At 39.4% G+C, this 24,852-nt stretch overlaps 1 protein-coding gene across 8 annotated transcripts in view; it reads left to right on the top strand.

The window, feature by feature from the left end:
- The first annotated feature begins 1,218 nt into the window (after positions 1–1,218).
- Positions 1,219–24,852, top strand: part of DMD (dystrophin) — a 1,095,710-nt gene continuing 1,072,076 nt past the window's right edge. For 2 of the 8 annotated variants that reach the window (XM_037376983.1, XM_037376984.1), the window contains exon 1: positions 1,219–1,759. In XM_037376983.1, coding sequence (XP_037232880.1) covers positions 1,717–1,759 — 43 coding nt within the window. In that variant the 5' untranslated portion in view covers positions 1,219–1,716. The remainder of the gene's footprint in view (positions 1,760–24,852) is intronic. The other 6 variants (XM_037376980.1, XM_037376985.1, XM_037376988.1 and 3 more) reach the window with 4 other exon arrangements.

Genomic DNA, 24,852 nt, shown 5'->3' on the forward strand with positions numbered 1-24,852 from the left:
CCTCAGTTACTGACAGCACGTGCTATCAGGGGTGACCTTAGGTATTTTAAAGCAGAACTTTTGCACGATGAGTTGTTCCTTTCCTGAGCTTGCTCAGTCTCTTTCTCTCTCAAATAATCAAAATGCTGCTGCTGTCATAGCATGCTCTGCTCTGCTTCAGATTATTTTCTACATCAGTTCATGACTTGCAGTTCCTGTGGGCTGCAAATTAATCCTTAGGAGTCTGTTGGCATGTACTGTACATTCAGGTTCTCCAGGGTATTAATTTGACTATTGGTGTAGAAAATGCCAGTGGCTGTAAGGGTATATTATGCACTTCATTTTTGTGTTTATTTTTCTGTATAATCCAGGAATTTAGTTATAAACTTGTAATCACCGTGACTAGACACTTTAACCTTTAAAACTGAAGAATAACATTTTCCAGTTTTTTTAGGGATAATTTTTTTTTAAAAAAAAATGAACAGTGTAAGAGTGTTTTTTTCAAATGACTTTTCAAATGAAGCCATGAATTTAAAACATGATTCTTTATGGCCTATCTCTAAAAGCCGTATATACCATACAAAGTATACACTGTAGAAAGCAGCCTGATCAAAATCTGGGTTTGGGTGGAGGACGACACAGTCCTGTTCCCAAGTATTGTGTGGATGCCAGATGCCTGCTTTTCCTTCCCATACAAACTAAGGAGGCCTGGGACCAAATGCAGGGGGAGAATGTGAGGCCAGGTCTCACCTGTTTGGGACCAGCAGGATTTGGGAGTGGGGGGACGGTCCCACCATTAGGAAAAGAGTCAGTGACAGGCAGCTAGCGTATGCTCCTGCCTCTGCTGCTTTCTGAGGAGTGTTTCTGGGCTCTGTATAGCAGCACTACCACATGGTTTTGTTGGGAGTGGAAAGGTCAATTGTAAGTCAATACTTTTTTCTTTTTTTTTTTTTTTTTAAAGCACCTACTGATTTATCACAACCTGTGTTAGTATTTATACACTTAGTTTGGCGACAGCACTATTTTTGGGTTTGTTTGTTTTTTCCCCTGCTTGGGCGGGAGGTTGCAATCCCAAAAGTCTCATCTGGGAGAGAACAGCTGAATACAAGAGGGTTACCTCTTCTCTCCCGGAAAGGGAGGATCCTGTCTGGGGGTGGACTGGGGGTCACTTGCTGGGGAGTGGGCAAATCTGTTTCATAGGGCTCTCAGGAGATCTGCACAAAGGGACAGTAAATATCTTCACCCAGCTCTGAAGAGCTAAATGTTCCTTGGGAAGACATAACAGATAATTTAAATCCATTGCACATGCCACCCTGGAAGCAGAGCCTTATATGTCGAGTGCATGGGCTGTCCTATTATGGGAAATCAACTTTGTTTTGAGGGAAGCACAGAGCATTGCTTCTGCGCAGGTCCTGGAATTTGAAACATTTAGGGGCCTCCAAAGAGCACTGGCATTAGTTACCATGCCGGCTGGGTGGAAGTGAGGATCCCTGCCTCTCCCTGCCTGGGACGCAGACCCTGCCGGCAGCCAGCCCAGAGCTGCATCCCACCAGGGTGCTTTCTGCGCTCTCCTCCGCAGAGCTGCTGGGGCTTTCGCGGGACACATCTATTGTTACACAGGGACAAGCCTAATTCAGCAAAAGCTACTGGAGCAGCAAAGTTGGAATATACTTTGCCAAGAAATATTTTGCTGCTGTTTTCTTTTTCCTCTTTTTTTTTTGTTTGTGGAGAGATTTCATGTCTGCTCATATGCTTTGGTATGAGGAAGTGGAAGATGATTGTAAGTATGAACAGACTGACAATTTATCACCATATTCACTTTGACAGAGCAGTTAGTGCTACGCAACCCACTAACAGCATGCATTTTTAAATGTTTACTTTTCAAGTCTAAAGGAGGAGAGCACCAGGGGTGAAAATAAAAAGTTTTTTTGTCTCTGTTAGGGGCGTAATATCCTGTATGTTCTGTATAAAAGAAGTGCTCCAGAAACAGTACGCAGCTCTCCTTTGAATAAAAATAATCCATTTCTTCCTGAGGTTTACCACTCATTAAAGCATGGGGTTAATAAAGAGAGACTAGAATACAGACCAATAAGTTTGAAAAAAAGTGTAATTATTCTAATAATTTGACAACACATCAAAGGATTAATCAGTTTCTTTGAATTTTAATGGCATTCACAGTTTCACTGCCTAATATTAACTTACAGAGTAAGAGTGCTCTTCTTTGGCCACTGAACTGTCTGGTAACAACCAAATGAGGGGGTGTCAGTTTTGCTCAAAGTGAGCAGCAGCTGAGCTCTCCCCATGTGCTTCCCAGAAAACAACAGGCATGTTTTCTAGGCTTCCACTTGTTAGTTAGCTTAAAGCTATCCCTTCTGTGCAGTAAGATGACAAACAGAGGATGTCAAGATTAAGAGACTAAAGAAAACCAGGAATGAAAGAGTGACAGAGAGTTTTAAAATCCATATACCATGTTCCCAGATGATCTTTCTTCCCCACCCAGGCTCCCAGAACATATTGTGCTGGGGAAAAATAAAGGGTCAGTATTGTTCAAACTTGATCTGTGGTCCCTGCCCCCTGTTTTATAATTAATCTATTTTGGCTCTTCCACTTTCAGCTTAGTCCTGTGTCTTTATCATACTAGAATTCCTGGTTTTTTTCTTTATTTTTCTGATCATAAAAGGCAGGGGAATGCATACACACTGTCATTTCCCCCCATAACATTTAGAGGACTGTATGGTCCCTAACTTCTGATGAAGCTTCCTGAAAATAACGTTAGATTTCGTTATGTTTGACAGGAAATAAGCTTAAAACAGAAAATACAAGGGTGCTGGAGTGGTCTTATGCCAAATTTTGCTTTCCGTTTTTTTCAATATGAACTTTAATTGTGCTTTCTTGCGCAGTAAATAAGATTTAAATCAGCCATAAATTTTCCAGACAGTTTTGTACCACTGGGAGAGGTCCTGCTGTGATAGGACCCTTTACTTATTGACACAGTCTGACAGTTCAAGAAGGGGTAGAAAAATGACATCACCATCATCATGTATTAAATAATTAGGAGACAGATTGCTTCTCTTTGGAAAATACTGTGAGTGGTATTGGGAAGGAAAAACGTTGTGGATTTTTCTTTAAGGGGTTTTACTCCTGGTTGGCAGAGGAAGATAGCATGCTCTAGAGAAAACCATGTAGTGCCCAGCCTTTTCCACCACTCCTCTTTGGAGAACAATGAGGAGGATTTGTTGTCTTAATTTTTCTATATACTCCCTTTCCAAGGGAGTCACAATATTAGCCCAGACTGCTCATCCTCAGCCTTGAGTAGACGGTGCTGCAAGGGAAGCCAGGCAGGTGCTTGCTAAGTAAGGGGGAAAGATCTTGGCTGCTTAGCTGAAAAGTTATAATTGCACTCTGAAGACGTAGTAGGTGAAAGAAAGAAAAAAAATAGCTGTGTTAGAGCTTTTGAAAAATATGAATAGAGACCCAGAGCTGCTTCTAGCAGATGAATAGCATTCATGACAAGAGCCATTAAATCACTTGCTAAATTATGTCACGTAACTATGTTCATATCTAAAATGAAAGGGAGCTGTCCTAGCACTTCTTGGGAATTATTTAGCTGAATTGATTTCCTCACCTGTATCCTTACTCTTTTATAGGGCACAGCACTTTTCTCGATATAATTTTAGATAATGTTGTCAATGTTTTTTATAGTTGTATATCGATAAAATAGGAAAAGCCTAAAGCTGTGCTTTGTGACAAAGTGTGTCCAAAATAATGCTTTAAAATTTATCCCCAGCCTTCATTCAGGACATGTCACTTCTACTTGTTGCCTGTGCTTGCTTTTCTTCTTTATATTAGATGAAAACTTTTTGCTTTTAGAAGTGACAGCAGTCACTTACACCTCTGCATTGTTTTTTTAAATCCATCCTTTCTGTTTTCTTAAAGTCCCCTTTCCAACCCTCCATCCACCTCTGCATTCACCTCTTCCCTTTTCTCTTCTGCTTTCTCCCATGCCACAAAAGTAAAAGTGTGTTCTTTGTTCCCTGCTTTCTCTCACTTCTGCTGAGAATGACCTTTGTGAAAACATAAAGGTATTTATTCATCACTGAGGGCTTTACTTTCTTTCCTGAGCTATTCAGTGTTTACTTCTGCTTGAGTTATACTGGAAACTCCTTGGGGCAGTGACTGTCTCTTCCTAGATTTCTGCAGTCTTTGACAATGACACCTAAATAATAAAGTGCCAGGGAAATGAGATATTATATATTTAATTTTGTTTTAATTAAGATGAGATTATGTGAACTTTATCTTAAAAGCCATCCTCCGTAGGGGATTCAGTATCATATGCTGTATTTCTTCTAACAGATACAATCCTCTTTCTGCGTCCTTCGTCTGACATGGAACCAAATTCTGCTTGCAGTTGCACACAGGCAGCCGCTTTCTCTGCTTGGATTTGCACAAAGTAGTAACTAAAAATAGAATTAATCATCAAACCAGAGCCAGCGCAGAAAAGAAACTAATCCTGCCTGAAATTTGGTGGCCACAAGGGATCCCTTACAGTTATCATGGGTTTACTGTAGCAGAGGTCCATCTAGGTTCGTGCTTTAGCTCAGGTCAGAAGTGCATTTCTGAAGCAGATTCCCAGATGTTCCTGCTAATTACCATCTATCAGCGTGCATCCCAGGGGGAGGAAGCTGTGCCCTGCATCCATTTGGGAGGAAGCTGAACTCAGAGAAGCACACTGGATTCAGCTGATGGGCACAAACTCTCTGTGGGTGTGTGGGATGCTGGGGTCACACTGAAGCTCCTCTGAAATGAGCCTGGTGATGCACATGCACCTTGCAGGGAGCACTGGGTTGGCAGCACCAGCCTCTTTGTGTTATAAAGCTGCTCCTGTTGGGCATGTGATTTGCTGTGGCTCAAGACAACTCAGTGAGAAAGGAGGAGGAGGAGGAGGATGACAGCACATTTCTTTGGAATTTGGATGTGAGGAAAGAACTACTGGTAAAGTCACTCCTCAGCTGTTGCAGGAGGGTGCTTCATCCTGACTGCTCCTCCCTGGTGTCTGCTCCCTTGCCCCTGGTCCCTAGACTGCCCATGGGCATCACGGCTGGCTGTGGCTCTTCCCAGAAGGGTTATTGAGCCGGGGACCACATTCAAGGAACAGTAGTCTGACGGCGTGTATTATACAAAGCTGGTGATCCTGTGAAAAATTAACCCTCTCACTTCTCTTCCCCCCCCCCCCCCCCGCCCAAAGGAAAAGATTCAGTTATGTTACTAATAGAATATAGTTACCGATCAGATAGAGTTATTTATAATTGAGAAGTTATAATGTTAGTAGAAAAAGGTTAACCCTTGACTAATACCGTGAAATTATTCGAGCCTCAGAATTGTCCAACGGGTTAAGTGTTTTTAAATGATTGCCAGAGGGAACAGGATTAAGCTCATATATTTTTGTCATGGATTGCTGTTAGACAAAATCACATTGAACGGGATTGTGAACCAAGCTGCCTTGATTTGAAAAGGCTGACTTGTTGATTTTCACAGTACATTTTCAATTAAATGTTACCCCAAAGCTTAATTATCATTTAGGAGGATAAGCATTGTACTGTGTTATAGCTAACCTCTGGAAAAAGACTCCTTGATAAATTTAGCGGAACTTTAGCATCATGTTGCTGTCGAGGAGGGTGCACTTGCGATAATACTGTATCGCTGTCAGGGGAAGCAGAACAGCACCGGGGTTTTTAAATAATTGTGCTTTATTGAAGACTGAGCTTTGTAGAAAGCAGAAATAATGGTTAGCAGAGTGTGGCTTAGCAGAACTGCTTGCCAGCTGGGCTGCGCCAGGGAACAAGCTCTTTCATCTTCCCAGAAAAGCACATGTGGAGCAAAGGATTTGTTTGTTTGGGTTCAGTATACTCGCTGCAGAGACTACAAAGATTTCCCTTTTAGGTTACTTGCCACATGTGCAACAAGTCACAACATTTTTAATTATATGTTTTGAAGGACAGACAGGCTGGATTTTAAGTTAGAAACTTCTTGGTTCTGGTTGCAAGTACTATTTTAATTTTTGGGTGTTATTTAGAGGATGAGGCTGATAATATTTGGGAGGTTTTCTGGTCCTCCTTCTCTCTAATTCTGTATTTCTGAAAACAATCCATATCTATATGATTGAATTTTTATCAGTTGCATACAGTCTTGTATTCCTAAAGACGAAATACAGTTTGTAAGTATTGCAAGCATATGTAGAAGAAATAGTATTATGCAAGCAAAAGCATATGTTCTTGTAATTTTGAATGTGTTCATACAAGATAACAGTTAAGATGGCACATTTATGCTTAATTTCTTTCTTAAAACATTTTTAAAGGGTCACCTTCAGCAGAAAAAAAAAAAACCAAAACCAAAACAAATTGTATTTGTTAAAAAGATGCAGTTGTAAAAGTTTCCTCATAGACAATACTACAAAAGTATGTTAGTCCTAAGAATAACTTTGTTTTCTGCAGTATTTTTCTATGAAGTATCCTAATGGTTTGGTGATTTCTTTAAACAAACAAACAAACAAAAAAGCAAGCAAACTTAAAACTCTTTAGTGTGTTGAGATGACCTAAATGGGGACTCAGAATATCACATTTTGCTTTCCTTGCCTTTGCTACAAAGTTTTGAAAGATACCTGGGGACCTACTGGAGTTATGAGCACCATAGAAGGAGAGACAGTATTTTAGTCAGGCTAATAAAACCCTTTGTGACTGTTTCTTTTAACCACTTCATTCCTGTGACTGCCAGTAAAGTGAGAAGACTGTGGGTTTCTTGCCCTCCAAAAATATCCCAGTAAAAACAGCAAACCCAGTATGTGATATTCTTAATATAAACTTAGAAAGAAGATGGGCAAAAATTTACTTGCAATACACATTGGACTAGGTACATGGCATTGTCCTGCTGGATGCCAGATAACCTAGATTTCCTATAAAGTGTGGAAGTTGTTATCGCTTGTGAAGAATCAATTATGCTGACTGCGGGAGCGTGCCTGTGAGCACGGGATGCTGTCTCGCCCCACTGGTGCTTGCCATGTTCTAAAATTGGCACCCGCCCACGTGGCAGAGTGTCTGCATGCATGCACGCTGTTTTTTATGGGAAATTACCCATGGGTAAGGCTTTTAATTGTGTGTGGCACTGGGAATTGAAGGAATCTAAAGGGTGATTGGAATTTGACATTTCTGCCTTTTTGTTTTGAAAGATACTTTGAATAAAGTGTTGGAAGGCTCAGCTAATGGAGGCGTTGCTGCTATTTCAGATATACAGGGTATAAGATTTGAAGGCAAGCCAAATCACAATGAGATGGAATAATGATGTCCTTGGTTTATTTTTCACTTCGTACATTCAGGTTTTGATTGAATTCTGAGTGAGGTAACAGTTTTCTCTCCCAGAAAGCAGTGCTGGTCCTTGGAGGCTTGCAGCCTGTTAGGAAAGCAGAAGTGTTTTCTTGTGAAGGTCATGGACTGCAGTGGCAGGAGGGGGGAGGAAAGAAGTGGGAGCGGGGGATGGGGGTGGGGAGACAAAAGAAAGAAAGGGTTGATTGATTGATTGATTAATCTCCTTATTGGTCCTAACCAGGTACAAATTTCTCATAAGAAACATTTCTGCAGTGAGACCTATTTACTATTTTGACCCAGCTATCACTCTGCTCATGGTGTATGCATCAAAAGAATGGTGGAGAATGCTGAGGTCTCTGTCCATCTGTCCTCCTCCCTCCTAACCGTCTTCCTGCTCTTGTAACGCACAAATATTTCAGTAGTTCCCTTCACCTTATTCTCTCATTTGTGTTTTCCCCCAATATTTTAAGGTTTTCCTTTGGGGGAAAGGCTGTTCATTCATTATTTTTCTCTGAACAAAGCTCAGAGGTTCCCAGCTGTTGCTGAGGTGGTGGAAAATTAATGCAGACACTCCATTTTCTAAAAGGTTAATAACATTAAATAGTGTTATTGGAGGTGTTAAAGAGCACCTTATAAAGTTCCTGGATGATGAATGCTGTAAATAAGCAGGTAGAAGCCCACGACACATTCTGATGTAAACGGCTGATGCTGAAGGTGGGAATAACTGAGAAGATTTGTTCCCATTTCTTCAATATGGGGAAAGATGCTGTTAAGACAGAAAGCTACCCTGTTGCATTCCTGGACTTAAAATGTATAAGCCAGCTCCCTAACTCTTGCTGGCTGCCTAACCCATCCCAAAGCCGGTCAACTCATAAGAAAGGAAAATGTGAGGATGTCTGTTTGGGGCCAGGGGGAGCAAGAAGGACAGAGGCATTCCTTGCTGCAGAGAGATCCAGGTGGGACTGCCTCAGAGGCAGTGATCCTACCCATTTTAAAGAGTTTATTAAAACTGCCTGTCAAAACAAAAGGGAAGAGGAAACTCAGAATGTACCAGCCTGTGATGGACTGATGGTAAATTTGTGGATGTTATATGTACAGCCTTACTAATTTGAACAAACTGCGTTTAGACTTTTTCATGTTACATTTAGCAAAGATTGTTAGCAGCTCGAAATGAATCATTAGTTTGCACTAGATATCAGGAATACATTATTTCTATTATTTGTTTGACTTTGTTTACTGCCAACCTTCTCTTATCGTATGATTTAATAAATATTTTATGCGTATTACCTGCCCCACCCTTTCAAACTCTGCAAACGATGCTGAAAATAGAAATCGGTATATTTTTACACCAAATTGTAAGGCAAATTTTATAAATGCTTGGTCAACTGATCGTTACTCACTCCCCAAAAATGCAGAAGATCCAGATTAAAGTGTTTGCATTGCTTATACTCTGTTTACAGAGGAGAAAGTTTCACTTGCATCAGATGTTAAATGGAAACCAAAGGTGAAGCCAAGTAACTTTTCACAAAAAGGAATTCTTGTTTTCTCGCCAACATGAGAACAATTCCTTTTATAGTAGTCTGTAAAAGACAAGCATGTTATAGGGTTGATTCTGTCCCTTCTGTTCTTCCTAATAATTAAATAAATCAACTCTAAAATCTCTAACAGCAGCAAGGGGGGAAACTTAAAACTGTGAAATAAATGGTGAATTTCAGGAGCAGTTATCAAACAGTAGGATGTCTAACACTTAATGGGGGGGGGGGAAAGTTTTATAAATGTAAAAAATAATCACATATCTGGTCTTTTTTCCCCTCTGTAATTGTTTAAAGTTCCATTCCTTACATACAGAGTAGCTCAGTGATACTAGTATAGATTTAAAAGAAGTTGCTTAAATCAAGATGCTTTCTAGACAGCATATAAGTTGAATTTGTACTTAATTGTATCAAATTCTGCTGTTAGGACTAAAAGATATCCCCAGTGAAATGGTATTTCTGACCTGATTACCTGACTGATGTAAAGGTTTAAAGAATGTAATTTGGGACACATTTTTGCCTTGGGAAAGGAAATCTATTGGATTATGTTATCCATCTCTATTTCCTGTTCAAAACAAGGCATGTCTATTCATAATCAATTCAGAATTACTGCTATTTTTAGCACAGTTGCTAACTTAATAGTGTTTTTCAAGTGTTACAGCTAAAAGAATGTATTTGGAAATATTTTATATTTTGAAACAAACTGAGTGACGGTGAACATCCAAGCTTTCATCTTGTAAGGACAAGCCCATTTTTCTTAGGGAACAGTGGCTGAATTGTGAAGGCCAAATCTACAGATACTGTTGTCAGCTCCCTTGTTTTCTCTTGAGTCCTTTTGCCACTTTCTCTTTTCTCTGAGTCATGCACATCCATTGCTGTACTGCTTTAGCTGCTTTAAATAAGCCCTTTCCTCCTCCAAGAAGGCTTGCTAATTTTTGCATATTATCTTAAGCTGACTTAACACTTGTTTTGCTGAGTCTTCCCAGCTGCTGCTACTGCTGAATTGATTCATTTTACTCTTGACATGTTGCAGGCAAATGTGAAGCAAAGTTTACTTGACCAGTAATCCTCCCTTTAAATGAAGGAAAGATGTGGTTTGAACAAGGACTTGTTCCAAATGGGGCCAGAGTTGTTTTGTTTTTTTTTTTCCTAAATCTACCTGTCATACACGCAAAGTTTATTTACTTCTTATTTCAGAAATTCTTATCTAGAATGTGAAAAACATCTTAGCCCTAAATAGTAACCAAGGAATCATTTTTTTCCTAGTGCAATAAGTCAGTCTGTGGAGGGTTTTTTTGATGGACTATGAGTTCCTCCTAAGAGGTGTTGTGTCTGTCTTGGAGTGCTTCCAGAAACTGTTGCTCAACCTATAAACTGATGAAATTTCACAGACTCACAGACCAGCTGAGGCTGGAAGGTGCCTCTGGAGATCATCTACTCTAATTCCCTGCTCCGAGTAGGGTCAGTGAGAGCAGGTTGCTCAGGACAATGTTGACTTGGCTTTTAAATATCCCCAAGGATGGAGACTACACACCCCCCTGGACAGGCTGTTTCAGCATCTGACCATCTTTGCAGAATTTTTGTTTTCTTCTTACGTCCCTAAGGGATTTCCTCTTTTTCAATTTATGCCCATGGTTTCTCATCCTGTCAGTGGGCACCAAAGATAAGGGTCTGGCTCTGCCTTCTCTACTCCCTCCCATCAAGTATTTATAGTTATTGGTGATATCCCCAGGAGCCTTCTCAGCTCCAGGCTGAGCAGTCCCAGCTCTCTCAGCCTTTCCTTATCTGAAAGGTGGCCCAATCATTTCTGTGGCCCTTTGATGGACTCTTTCCAGTGTGTCCATGTCTCTCTTGTACTGGGGAGACCAGCACTAGACTCAGCACTCTAGCTTTGTCTGACCAGGGTTGAGCAGAGAGGAAGGACCACCTCCCCTTGGCCTGCTGGCAATAATCTGCCTAATGCAGCCCAGGAAACCATTAGCTTTCTTCGCTACAAGAGCACACTGCTGGCTCATGTCCAGCTTGGTGTCCACCAGGACTTTTTTGTAAACCTGCTTTCCAGCTGGTAGGTCCCCAGCGTATACTGGTTTATGGGGTAGTTCCTCCCCATATGCAGGACTTTACGCTTCACTTTGAACTGCGCAAAAGTCCTGTCAGATCTCCAGCTGGACTTTGTGCAACTGTTCCCAACTTTTGAGCCCAGCAGTGCAGCTAGTTTTCAATACACCTCGCTGGACACTTACCTAGTCCATACAGTTTGTTTATGAGAATGTTATGGGAGACTGTGTTGAAAGCCTTGCTAAAATCAGTATTAACAGCATCAGCTGCTCTCCCCATAGTCACTGAGCCAGTCACCACTTCCTGAAGGGATGTCAGGTGAGTCAGGCATAATTTCCCCTTTGTAAACACATGCTGACTACTCCCAGTCACCTTCTTGTACTTCATACGTTCGGGAATGGTTTCGAGGATAATTTGCAGCTTTCTAAGAGGATTTCCTTCATCACCTTCCCAGGTTATCCACATACTCCACCTTGCCCTTCTTGAAAATGAGTGCCATTCACTTTCTTCCCAGTCCTTAGGAACCTCCTGATCACAAAGGCCTTCCTCAAATAATTGATTGTCACCTCACAGTGACATTGACCAGCTCTCTCAGTGCTTTTGTTTGTCAGCAACCTTTGTTACCAGTGTGGAAGGTGGCCAGAAAGAGAGATCTGGGCTGTCTCATGTCTTTTGATGCCATTTTTTTTGCATGGCACGCATACAAACATCAAAACTGTCCATATTTGTCTGTGTGTCCATATTATAAACTAGCCACAAAGCAATATAGAGCTAGTCTGTAAAGATGTATTCATTTTTACTCTCTAGCATCTCTGAACAAATTTATACTGTAAAGTCCATCTAATTAATATTTAGTGTAGAATGTCCATTATTTGTTTAAGGTCTGCCCAAGTTCAAAATCCATTAAATACTTAACACCAAACCTGCAGTAGTATCAGTACATTTTTTGACAGTTACTTAAAATTAGAAGTTCATGAAGTGTCTTAGGTGGTATTGTAAACTATTTAAAACATATTCTGCAAAAATACGGTTATTATTTTGAAGACTCATTGGCAATTCACTCTAAGTGCAAAAATGCATAAAAAGCCTGAAGGAGCTTTCATTTTGATAGGTATATACATGTTGAGATTTTAGTTCTAATATCTTTAAATAGAGAAAGAGATTCAAGTAAGCCCTTTAAAATGTTTGTTGCTTTCCAAATGAGTACTGTTATCTAGTGTACAGTCAATGTATCCTTCTCAGAGAAGAAATGTGGTTAACTTTGCCATTTTAATCCTTCAGATGTAGATAAATTCTGTTTGTTGCATCTTTCTCATCTTTTGGTAATTTTTATTATCATCTTCTGTTTTGATGATAATTTTAGTATACTTTCTGATCATTTTAGAGCAGGGGTCCTCAAACTACGGCCCGTAGGCCAGATACGGCCCCCCAGGTTCCTCAATCCGGCCCCTAGTATTTACAGAACCCCCCGCCGGGGGTTGGGGGGGAAAACCAAGCAGCCGCAGATGACTGCCTGCCACTTCATCGGCGTGCTGGCCCCCTGGTTAAAAAGTTTGAGGATCCCTGTTTTAGAGTAACAACAAACAAAAAATGTAATAAGAAATGCTAATTATTTTCCCAGACCATAATTGTTTATGCCACCTAAGTTATAAGCCCTATTTTTAATTGTATTTTCACTTGTTAAGTGCAGCAAAGAAAGCACTGGCTGCTCCTTAAACTGTTAAATAGCATATCCTGCAATTATATGAATTTGTAGTGTAACTAAATGCTGTCTTCCTGATAACACGATCTTCTCACAGTCAGTCTCTTTGGCATTATTTTACTGGGATTTTGTTGAAACTTGGCATAAGATGTTTGAAGTGAGATATTTGAAATGTTGAGTCATAATCGGAAGTCATTCAGTCCCATTCTATGGGGAAGAGCTCCCAGTTGGGAACCTATTGGAAACCTGAGGACTCTTGATTTGGAAAGGTATAAGATGTACTTCTGTAAAACAGCTTTTCATTAAAAGAGAGAGTATTTTTGAGCCAGAAGGAAAACGTACCATGTGTGTAACAGCTTCTAGGATTTCTTAAATTAATCCCACTTCTTTGAAAGTTATATTCTATTTCAGTTTTACAGCATATGAATTTGCGTTATCTCTATTTTGTTTTATTATAATCCTTTGCATTCTAATTTGCCTTCTCTGTAGCCTACTTGTTGGTCAACAGCTGTGCCCATAGCTGTGGCCATTCATGGGAAGTTATTTTCAGAAATCCGCTATTTCTTCCTCACACAGAAACAGCACAACCCTCTGCAATTGCCTGAGGCCTTTTCCTAATAAACACCAGAGATGACTTTTTGTCTACAATAATATAATTCTGTATTTAATAAACCATAAAAATCCCTGGATTTTTTTTCCATTTTCAAATTTTTTGGTGACAATGCATTCCTGGGGAGTTGTTGTGCCTGAGTTCAGAACATGCTAAGTGTATTCAATATAATCCCTACTCCATATAGTCTACAGCATGCTGTTTGAAATAAAAATGAATGTGTCAACACTTTGCTTTGTAGAGGTGTAACACAATCAATGGGTCTCCAAGCATTAATTGCATATTAATTGCCAATATGCTGTGCAAAATTCTGAGACACAGACAGAATTATGAATTTGTAATCATTGTAAACAAAATCCTGTGGTTATTTTTTTTGTCGATGAACTTGAATACTGACATTAGGTTGGCAGAAGAGAGTAAGAATGTTTTTTTCTGTATGAAGACAGAAGTTATTGCTATGGCCGGGGCTGAACGCGTAGATGGAAACAATCAAAGATGTTGCTAGAAAGAAGAGAGTTCTGAAGGTGAGTTTATGAAGCTTCAAGCTTCATAGTAGTGACAGTTATTAGCTACTACAGCAGTTGTCAAAAGATCTAGTTATTCTGAAGCATATTGCACATAATCTAAATGGAATGAATGTATAAATTGTTATAATTATTATTGATATAGTATAACAATTGAAAGTACTATTTGTAGGAAATCGTATGCACACTTCAATTAAGTTATAATATAAACACAATTTAAAATGTAACTGCAGATTAAGTGTAACACTCAAGCTTGAGTTCATGCAGAGAAACCCTCTTATGGGGCCCTAACTGTTAACAATATCATTATCATTTTTATCAGACAAAAACGTCAGTGCTGTAAGCTAGTCAGGTTTGCACTAGAAAATCATTGAATCTCTTGTTTCTGGGACTGATGCAGTTAGTGCCTTAGTTTTCTTTATGCCCAGAGCCTTTCTGGTGCAAGATTTCTCTATGGAGGCAGAGTTGCCAACAGGACAAGAGCTAGCTTGCAGAGCAGTCAAAATGCTAGCAAGGCAACTACATGTACCCAGGCCTGAACTTTGTATGATCATTTATTCATGTATTCACATCTTCTTATGTAATAAAAGAAATGTATTAGTATATTTACACAACAGTTACAAGAATTTGTTTTGATGGCTGTTGGAGGTAGTAGGAACTCATGGAAATACAGGAACAAGAAGGCTGTATGAAGCCACACAGTGATGTGTGGCAGAGGAAGGGAAGCAGTCAACCAGAACGCAGCTGGAGAGGATTCAAGGAAGGACCTGAGACACATGGCAGGTGGATTCAAAGGAAGACCTGAGACATATGGCAAGTACAGAGCTGTGCCACCATAATGCACGCCTGTGAGAAGCTTGCATGAGAATGTCAGGTGGAGAAAGCCCTAAAGAAACATGAGTTGGAATAACAGATATGAGAGGTTATTTTAACAGCATTTACTTCTAATCTGCATCTTGGCATCACTGTATCTTCTCACACTGGTTGGCTGGTAGATTTGCAAGACCTTGCCACTGGAGCTATGACTTTCATAAGGTAAGTGTGATGTCAAGGATGAGCAAACACAGGTCTTGGAGCTTTTTCCAGGTCTCCTCCCCTTCCCTCGATACGTCTGCTGTATGTCACTTCAGCCTGTCTCCCAATAACCTAAATCATCTTGTTCTGTGTGTAGAATAAACCACATGATCAGTTAATACAGCATGGCATAAATTACAGATTATGCATCAATTGTGATAGGTCTAATTAATCACAGCCTTAGTTAATTTAGACCTCACTTGTAATTTGTCTAGTTTCTACTTAGTTTTTGCATCTAATTGGGATATCTATATTACACATCTTCAACTTTAACCTGGTTTGCGAATAAGCAGGACTTGGTATGAGCTTGTTAATTCTTACTGAACCTCAGATGAGAGGCCTCCACAGACACCAGCAACCAGGAGGCACCTGTGCTGCCCTCAGGCCTCTGCGCAGGCCGCGGCTGCATGGGGTGGGACACATCCTCCTTCTGCACCAGGGGCTGAAGGCCACAGGGGGAAAGCTGCTGCTCAGATCTGGGCTGAGGCCACAGCCTGACCCACTCACATACTTCTGAAACAGAGACATATTCATTGGAGGCTTGAGGGAGGGAAAAGAGGAATGCCGGGGCTGAGGAGGTCCTCTGGGGCTGCTCCTGTTTTCCATCGTTTCAGTGGCCGTGCCTGTGCCAAAGCGTTCTCTCAGATGCGTGGTGCTGGCCCCTCTTTTGCTAATTTATTTGTCATGGTCCTTCTTTCACCTGGTCCTTCCACCTCACCAGAAAAAAAAAATAAACTCAGGAGGTTTTTTTTCGTAGTTTGAGTAAAAGACATTTTGGGGCCTGTTACAGCTTGGCACAAAAACTCTAGGCAAGTTGGACAGGGCATGATGGCCCTTCACAGCAGGTGAGGGAACCACTGGCAAATGTCCCACTCAGTCTGTTTCTTCACTCTCTTTCTTTGATGTCAGTAACTTGAATTTTTTGTAGTAACACAGTTTGCTGTGGCCACTGATACTGAGTCCCTCTTTTCCTTTTTCCAGATAGCTTCCTCATTACTGCTAAGAAATGTCCCAGCAGTTACATTGCCAGGCTTGACCCTGAATCATCAACAAGATGCACTAATCCCTTCTCCCTGTCTGAAAGGATCTTACTCCCTTACTGCTTTAGAAAACTAACACCACAACAAAACAAAACAAAAGAAAAATCCTCTCTGGAGCCTTAATGATCAGGCAACAAACAGGAATTACTGTGGGTTTTATTTCTATGGTATCGATAATATTGCCTCTTGATCAGTGAAAATGGCTGTTGTCACCTATCATACTTTGTTTATCTCCAAAGAATGTCTTACTGTACAGTGAGATTTCTCTGAGCCAAGAAAAGTAAAGAAAGTGCTCCCCAAGACACTGGGAAAGTCTGCTCCTCCTCTTCTTTCCCAGTATTAGGTTTGCAGACATTCCAGTGTCCTCAACTGCAAGGCAGTTTTGTTTTCTAGTAAATCTCTTCTTCCAGCATCATTCCCTCTAACTGACTTTATGCTTAATCCCCTCTTGATCCTTGACAGAAACTCCTGTCTCTTTTCCTTAGGGATCCTCAATTTCTTTTGCTGTGTTTTCAGTCTTCCCTTTTGTGTTTATTTGGATACTGAAGAACAGATGATAGAGAAAAATAGAAATTTCTCCTGGGAACCTAATTCACCTTCTTAACTGGGAGAGAAAAGTGTTTCAGGGTAGTAGGAAAAACAATGCTTGTATTTTCCTGTGTATTGAAAAGATTGTGTAGTGTATTTTCCTAAAGAAAGTGGGAAATTCGGGACTGCTTTCATATTTAAGGTATACCGCATTTAGTGTTAAAATACTATAAAATATTAATAAACTTACAAATCTTTTCCCTTGGCCATTTACCATGAACTTTACTGACTGCAGCTTGGCTGTTTATTAATTCATGTGCCTAAGTTGAGTGCAACAATGCTGTGTTTAAAGATTTCTTTTGATAAAAACTTTGGCTTAAATCATACTGTGAAATATATCTGTGATGATATTCTCTCTTTCTTGCCTTGGAGCTTGCAGAGTGAGTGACCTCACTCACTGCCTGTTCATATTTGCCTCTCATAAGATTCTTGCAACTCTGTACTGCAGATCCTTTAAATTCTTGGGAGCCCACAAGTCTGATGGGGACAAATGTTGTGGCAATTTACCACTCTGCACCTGGTTAATAATTTAACCATTCAAAGATTACTGTGCTTGGTATACATGTATAACAGTAAGTGAGAGAGGTACTGAAACATCACATAGTGAGGATCCCTCTTGGCTCATTCAACATCTCTGCTAGAACATGAGGCTCAATGGTCCTTCTAGCCCAGTTCAGGGTTTGCCATGCCTTGAAGAACTATTCATACTCCAGCCTTGAGAGATGGCTTCTGGAGACATCCCTAGTGAAAAAAAAAAAAAAAAAAAAAATTCTTCCTTTTTGCTTTCTCCTTGTTCTATGAAATTTGGCCCAAAGATAATGTTATATCATTCCTTTTGCCTTTTTTTACTCTCACTAATTGATCTATCTTTCTATTATATACCTTGACAATATAGAACATTCTGAATCTAAGATAGAAGCCCTTTCCCCTTTTCTGTAGCTGCCCTACAAAGGACTCAAAAGATATTTGCACAATTAACAATTTCCATGATTTAGAACATTGAACTTGCAAGAGATTTGCACAGAGGACTTGTGTAGCTTTATCAGCAACTGATTCAAGGATGCACTTGCTAAGTGTGGATTCACTCTTTTCCTGTTAATGCAGAAGTGCTTTGTTCAAAATGTAGGGAGTGGTTTCAAGGACTGTGTCACAAACATGTTATTCTCATTATTGCTTAAACATGCAATATAATTTATTTTTTTGTGGCTAACACTTAACTTTGCCATTCATGGTTTGCCTGACAAATGTTTGCGTTTGCTTTAGACATCTTTAGAAAATTTAGGTAATTCTGCACAGGTTTAAGAATATAATATAGCATGGAAATGTATTTAATTTGTAAGACAGAGTAAGAGAGAAATTATGTGAATATAGGATGATCTCATCCTTTTACATACAGCTAGGTCCATAGTTAAATCCTATCATTAAAAAAAATGTAGGAAATGTACTGAGTGCAAAACTATTTTCCCTGGTGATGAAAGTTAAAACTACCATACTAGTTAGTCATGAAAAGGCTAGGAAGGGATCTAATCGCTGTCTTCAGCTAATTAATAGGTAGTTATGGAGAAAATTGTCAGACTCTTGTCAGGGCTGTACAGGGATAGGATGAAACAGGTTTCCAAAATGAAAAACTTGACAAGATACCAGGATTTTTTTTTATGTTTTTGTTTTTTATTACCATGAATGTCACCATTTAAGACCCAGAGGAGGCTGGCCAGAGGGACTGTAGAATCTTCTACCTTGAAGGTATTCAATAGTGAATTGGACACAGACCTGACCTACTTGATCTGAGGGGAGACCTGCTTTCAGCAGGTGTTGGACTAGATGGCCTCCCCTATGTTATTCTGTAATCCTATGTTTGCTTTACAGAGAATGTACTAAGCATATTTAACTTAGAATAGAGATGTAACTGAAAAAAATCACTGGAAGACTGTAACTTATCAGTTGAACAACAAATTTATTCATGGAAGCTATTTATTTTATTTGGTTATTCTGTTTTACACAATCTGTGTGGTTTGTTCCTCAAACACCACCCCCACCCTCCCCCACCCCTTCTGGGACTATTCTGCTAATCCTATTTTGTGTTTAACTTTATTTCAGTGAGTTCCCATGCTAGTAGGGTACTTTCTCAGCATAAAAGTTCCAGACTCTAATCATTAGAACTTCTTCTCAATGATACATAGAAATAACAATACTTTCGTACCCAGTAGTACCACCCAGAATGAGCCTTGACACATTTAGATCTAGGTGATCTAATGGTACATAGAGCAGAAAGCTTTCTTTTTTGTTGCACAGTAATTGTGCTCAAAGCTCTGCATAGCTGGTTGTCTCAGTCTGTTGGCCTTGCACAGGCCTTCTCAAAATAGTTTCCACTGCACAGAAGTAAAACAGATTTGACCTGGATTCACTGGAGCATAGACTCCTAACAAGCCAGATGGATAAACGTTCCTGTTTGGCAGAAAGGATAGTTACAGTGTTTGCCACAAAAATGTCAGCAGTTGCCTTGGTTTTCTCCTCAATAAAAGAAATAATTTAAATTTTGCTCTAGAGTGGTGACTGCTGTGAGGCATTTCCTTTATAAAATCCATATCTTACATCATTATGAGTTTCCCAGGGAGGATCCAAAGCTGGAATGGTGAATGTGTTTTTTCCTTGTAACTCTGAGCGGGGACAGTATCTGCTATCTAGCCCTGAGCTGGATAAAGCATCCAAAGAAGAAGATTGTTGTAACTCTGGTTTAAGTAGGAAGTGTGGAGGTTTTCATTTCATTCACATCCCATGTGCGGAAAGAAGGGAAGGATCAGAGAAACTGCTCTTGGGTACGTATCAGGCAATAATTTGCAAAATGCAGCATGGAAGATCCCAACAGTTTAGTGTCCAAGCGTAGAAAACTTCTCTGTGGATATATTTGTTCTCCAGGCTCCCCTGTCCAGGCAGAAAGGGAGTGCAGCAGTCCCTGCCCAGCCAGCACAGTGAAACAGTATCCCAATGCTGTGCCTAAGACAAAATGTCAAGGTGTTAGGTGCAGCTTAAATAGATGACATTCTCAGTGCAGCTCCTGTATCGCCAGCCCTCCTGCCATCTCATTCAACTTCAGAGAGCTTTCCCATGAACTGACAGTGCTTTTGCAAAATACATAAGGGACGGGACAGCTACCACATACTTGTCGGCTACCCTAACCCAACTCTGCTGCATGTTTGCACTTGTGCCAGCTTCTGCCTTGGAAGAACAGGGAAGTGCTTATGGAATAGGTTTGTGTTCATTTTGAGTAAGTACAGATACATACAAAAGCAAGGGAATATGCTTGAAAGACTTTGTGTGTGTTGTGGCAGAGGATTATATGCAAAAGGGATTGTGGTCTCCTATTTAATACTAAACAGGAACAAGTCCTATCTCTGTTATCCAACACAGAAATTCCTATAAATTCACTGGCAAACTCTGAACGATACATAAAGACCATGTAACTTAATAGCTGCTCTTTCAAATTCTGTTTTGACCTTTCAGCTATAAAAGGCAATTCCTTAGGGTTTCCAAAGGTACAGTTCATTGCTCTTTGGTTTAGTGTTACAGAGCAAATATAGTAAGTAATAGAACTTATTACAGGTACTTTTTTCTCTTCGCAAAACCATTATACACCTCTTTGACCTTTACAATAAAAAGTGCAAATACAGTTCAGCAAATGTTTCCAGCATTAATTTCTGTTATTCAGAATTACAAATAAGTGAGTCTTAATCCATGTGGACTGTATAAAGCCTGTTTTAGTCCTTTTTGCTTTACTCTTGTTTTGATAGTTTTTCTCAGTTCCCTTTCATCCAATATCTTCCCTTGTTCTTAGTCCTTTTCTAAGTTTTTCCTCTATTTGTGACCAAACAGAGAACTTTTGTGAACTGCAGGATTATTCGGAAAAAAAACCACAAACCACCAACAAAATCTAACACCACCTGTAAATCACAATAAGTCAGTCATGTTAAATTGATATTTTCAGTTTCCTGCTGCTCTGGCCAAACTATTATCCTTCCACTTAGAAACTTAAAACCTGAAGGTTTTTTTGCTTAGTCTTTTTTTTTCCCACTGTTCTAACCTGTTTGTTTAAAAAGGAACTTATTACTATGTAGCACGTGTATATGAAAACCAAGGCATTACTAGTTTAACAACAGAAGAGGGAAGAATAGAATTTTTTCATTGTTAGGAGAATGAAACAATGTACTCTTCAGGGGTGTAACGTTAGTGAATGCATTGTTTAGCTGTTTTCCTTTGTTTAACTTTAGAAAAAAAAATATCTGATTTTCCAAGATCATAAAATACCTTACCCCAAAGCCACAGGATTTGCTAAACACAAATGCTGCATATTACTGTACTCTTACAGGTTTTATTTCTTCTTGCGGGTGAAGTTAATTCTGAGGATATATAGGTTGGTTTTAAAGGTGGGAGCAGGGTATACGTTGCTGTCATCTATTATTTTTGCAGTTTCATTTGTCCTGAAGGCAAGAAGAGGGTCTGTTTTGTAAGGAAGTGAGAAGACACATGAATTCAATGCTGCATGGGTTGTTTTTTACTACATTGTTCAACGTAGTAAGTGTTTGTTCTTGAATATTTTGGCCAAGAACAGTCAGAACTGCAGTGACACCAGTGGTGGTTTGTCACCTAACTGTTGTTCTGACACAACCTCTTTTTCAGTCTATAAAACATCCTCTGCTCATGTACATGGATATAATTAATTTGACTTTAATTGAGGATCTGGCCCAGGCTTTGATCTCTTTTTAGAACTTGTCCAACTTTTCCCTTTATGGCCAACAATGTAGTACCACATTTCTGATAGCTGAATACATGCACTATATATATAAAAAGTAATGACCTTTAAATAGTTACCAGTGGGCAATTTTTAACTCGTTATAATAGTTTGAAACTATTTGGATGCCCTGTCCTCACTGCAGTATGCAGCATATTAACATTCCAGAGCCCACAAGGACATTTACTATGAATTGCGACAGTGTTTTCCTCTGTGGCAGCTTTCAGGCCTTTCACGTAGTAGCTGAGTCCTGCTCTGAGCAACTTTGCAGTGCAGCCACAGTAAGGAGCACTGGCAAAGCGCTACTGTGGGCAATATACCAGAAACCAGATTTCAGCCAACGCCTCCCTCCAAAAAAAGAAGCAGGCTCCATGGAATCTACAGAGTTCCCGTTATCAGCTGGCAAAATACATTGCAAATGGCAATAGATGCCTTGAATTTCAACATGTGTGCATCTACATATAAATATAAATTAAAGGTTGCAGACTAACGTTTGGAAGAATGGGGAAGAAGGCCTATTTCCTGACACGATACTGTTGAAATCAGTGTCAGACAGAATGGATTTTTTTTTTTTTTCTACAAATACAAAGCTGTTCAACTGTCATTGGAAATGGCAGGCTTGTTAAATGGGAGTCTGAAAAACCATGGTATAAAGTTTGAGTGTGGCGGAATGTAGGCTCTGTATGTACACATTTTGCTGAGCCATGGAATGGCCGAACAGTGAATATGTTGCTTCTTTCCAGTTTTTATTATGTCTTTCTTTTCTGCACACATTGCTGTATTAAGCATAAATGGAGCCACATTATAGAATACAGCATAAAAGGAGGTATCTTGAATAAGAAATAAAGGAAGAAACAGCTACTTCCTTCAAAATGTCAAATAGCTGACCTAAACTTTCCATAGTGGTAAATATGTTCTAAGAATTGCTTGAATTTATTGAGGAAAAGTATCAATAGGAGGCCGTAAATCTGGAGTTTGATATTAAAACCCCCAAACTTATGTTTTATTCTTTGCTAATCTGCTTTTGACAAGATTCACCAAAGAACGGAGTGGGTTATTTTGTAAAAGGATTTAATTTTGTTTCATTTGTCTCACTGTGCATTTTCAATTCAGATTTCAAATACTCCCCAGCTCTGAAAAGCAGAGTTGGCTTTCACCAGCTTGTTGGAGGACGATAGACAAATTTTACTTGAAGTGACAGCTGAAAGTGTAATAGAAATAAATAGATCATATATGAGCTTCTCTGACATGTTGAAGTTTTTAGGATTAATATTTGTGGCTGAACAAAAGCTGTGGATACTTAGGAGCCTGTATGACACTGACTGGATAGATCAGGGAGCTGACCCTTACAGTGGGAGTTTTTGCAGGTATCAGGGTTAAATTACTCCTGCTTCATTATGCCTGATATTTCTTTTGGGCTCATTCTGGTACTTCAGAGATGTTTTTGATGGGAAGAGTGACGCTCAGTTGAATGTGACAGAATTGAGATTTCATTATGCCCCTTTAGACTTGAGGCTAGATGCTTGGTGATCACTGAAGACGATGGAATCTCCTCTCCCTTGCCAGGGATGATCTTTACCTGGGAGAAGGTGCTGCCTCTGCGACAAAGTGTGATGTTTACCAGCTCCTTGTGTACTGTGTACTGTGTACTGTGTACTACTGTGGGACTGTATTTTTTGTTGATATTTGTGCTTGTTTATAGAAAACATGTTGTGAAATGTCTGTAAACTATAGCAGGGCTTGTAAAAAATATTCTTTAAATCAGAAAGTGTTTTACTGTATTTTTTCCTGTATGCTGACTGTGCAGTATGCAGGTGAAGCTGGTTTTACTACTTTTTAGGGCACATACGTTGCTCTTGCTCACAAGCTGAGTGAAACACTTGTGATCTCCTGTACTAGGGATGCTTCACATCACACTTTGACCCTGGGAGACACAGATCAGCGTAGCGTCATAGCTGAAACTGTAGCGGTAACAGGACTGTGGCAAGAGGGTGTCCTGCTCACAGACATGATTTGAACAAATGCATGAGCATTTGAGGGATAGTTTGAGCTTTAACAGGTGGTTAATGCAGTACTTCTCCAGAAAGGCCCAACTTTAAATTGAAGCTGATAGCTAAGCACAGTGAATTGTACCAAACTGTTATTGCTGTTTTGTGATGTGTAAAAATAGACACAAAGATCAGAGATAATTTCCTAGTCCCCTATGACCAACATGAGAGTCTGATTCCCTGTAGATGAAAGATTAGTGCACTAGCAGAGTCATTTAGGTTCAAATAATCACAGTATTCCATGTGGCCCATTTATGTTGCTTTCCTATTAGAGTGGCTTCTTCCTTAAAAGCTTTCTTTGCAACACTGGAAGAGAACAAAGTTGAGTAATTCTTCTGTGTCCCTTTCTTGTAAAAAAAGGTGAGTGAGGAAATGACCTTTTAACAGTGCAGAATTGAAGAACTGTATTTTGTATGAACTTTGTTGTTGTTAATAAAGCGGCCCTGTACTGTAGGTGACACAATAAAGCAGATATGGCTATGAGGGACAGTGCTGCACAGCAAGAAATCCCACCAAAATAATTTTTTTATATGCACCCCTACAAATACATTGATTTGGGTTTTTTTAGTACTAAAGGTAAGCTGTTTCTCTTCAGACAATTAATTAATAGGCATGTTACCATGAGCTTGTGCATTTGATCTGTTCAAGGGTTTATTAAGAGATTAGAGAACCTCAGGTTTGTGATGCATGTTTCAGTTGAAACTGCAAAACTGACATCAGCTTGGTTGTTTGCATTTCGGTGAGGAGAAGTTTTTTCCTATTTTACATGAGAACACTCATGCCAGATCAAAAGCCCACCTGGCCCCACATCCTGGCTAATCATGGAGGTAGTGAGAAACAGTGGACCAAGTTGAAGTCATAGAGATATCTCTGAAGTTTACTTTCCCAGTCTCCAAAAATACAAGGAATCCCTCCTTTGGGGTTTTGTTGATTTGGTTTTTTTGGAAAAAACCTGCAAACCTCAATGAACCTTGTCAAATTGCTTACAGTAGAACTCAAGCCGTAAATGCGATTATATTTTGGTATTATCTCATACATCTGGTTTAATATATACAAAAGTGATGGAAAATCTATAAGAAAATATAGTAATTCTGTCATGTATAGAATTGGCTTGAACAATGACACTGCATCAGTGGCAACGTGACACTAAAACCTAGTAGTTTGGTCTCTATTACTGTAACTTAAACTTTATTTTTTTTTTTTTGTATTTAGATCATTATCTCAATGACTAAATATTTATTTATAAAAAATCCTTAAATTTTTTCACAAAGCAGGGATTAGTTTGTTAGTAATGCTATCACTTCAGTTTCAAACTTTATGCATTTGCAGAACTATTTTTAGTAGTGTATAAATATATAAATCATGTTATTTCTTCTGAAAATGTATTATGAACCTAGTGTTAGAACTTGAGTAAGAAAAAATAATTCAAAAGATAAGGCTGATTGATGTGACATCGGAAATCTGAAATACCCCTAAAGACAACAACAGGTCATAGTAAAGTTTTGATCTTCATTGTTCTCACCTTTTTTTCATACTCACAAAATTAACTTTGA

The sequence above is a fragment of the Falco rusticolus genome, chromosome 2, assembly GCF_015220075.1.
Source record: "Falco rusticolus isolate bFalRus1 chromosome 2, bFalRus1.pri, whole genome shotgun sequence".
Lineage (NCBI taxonomy): Eukaryota > Metazoa > Chordata > Aves > Falconiformes > Falconidae > Falco > Falco rusticolus.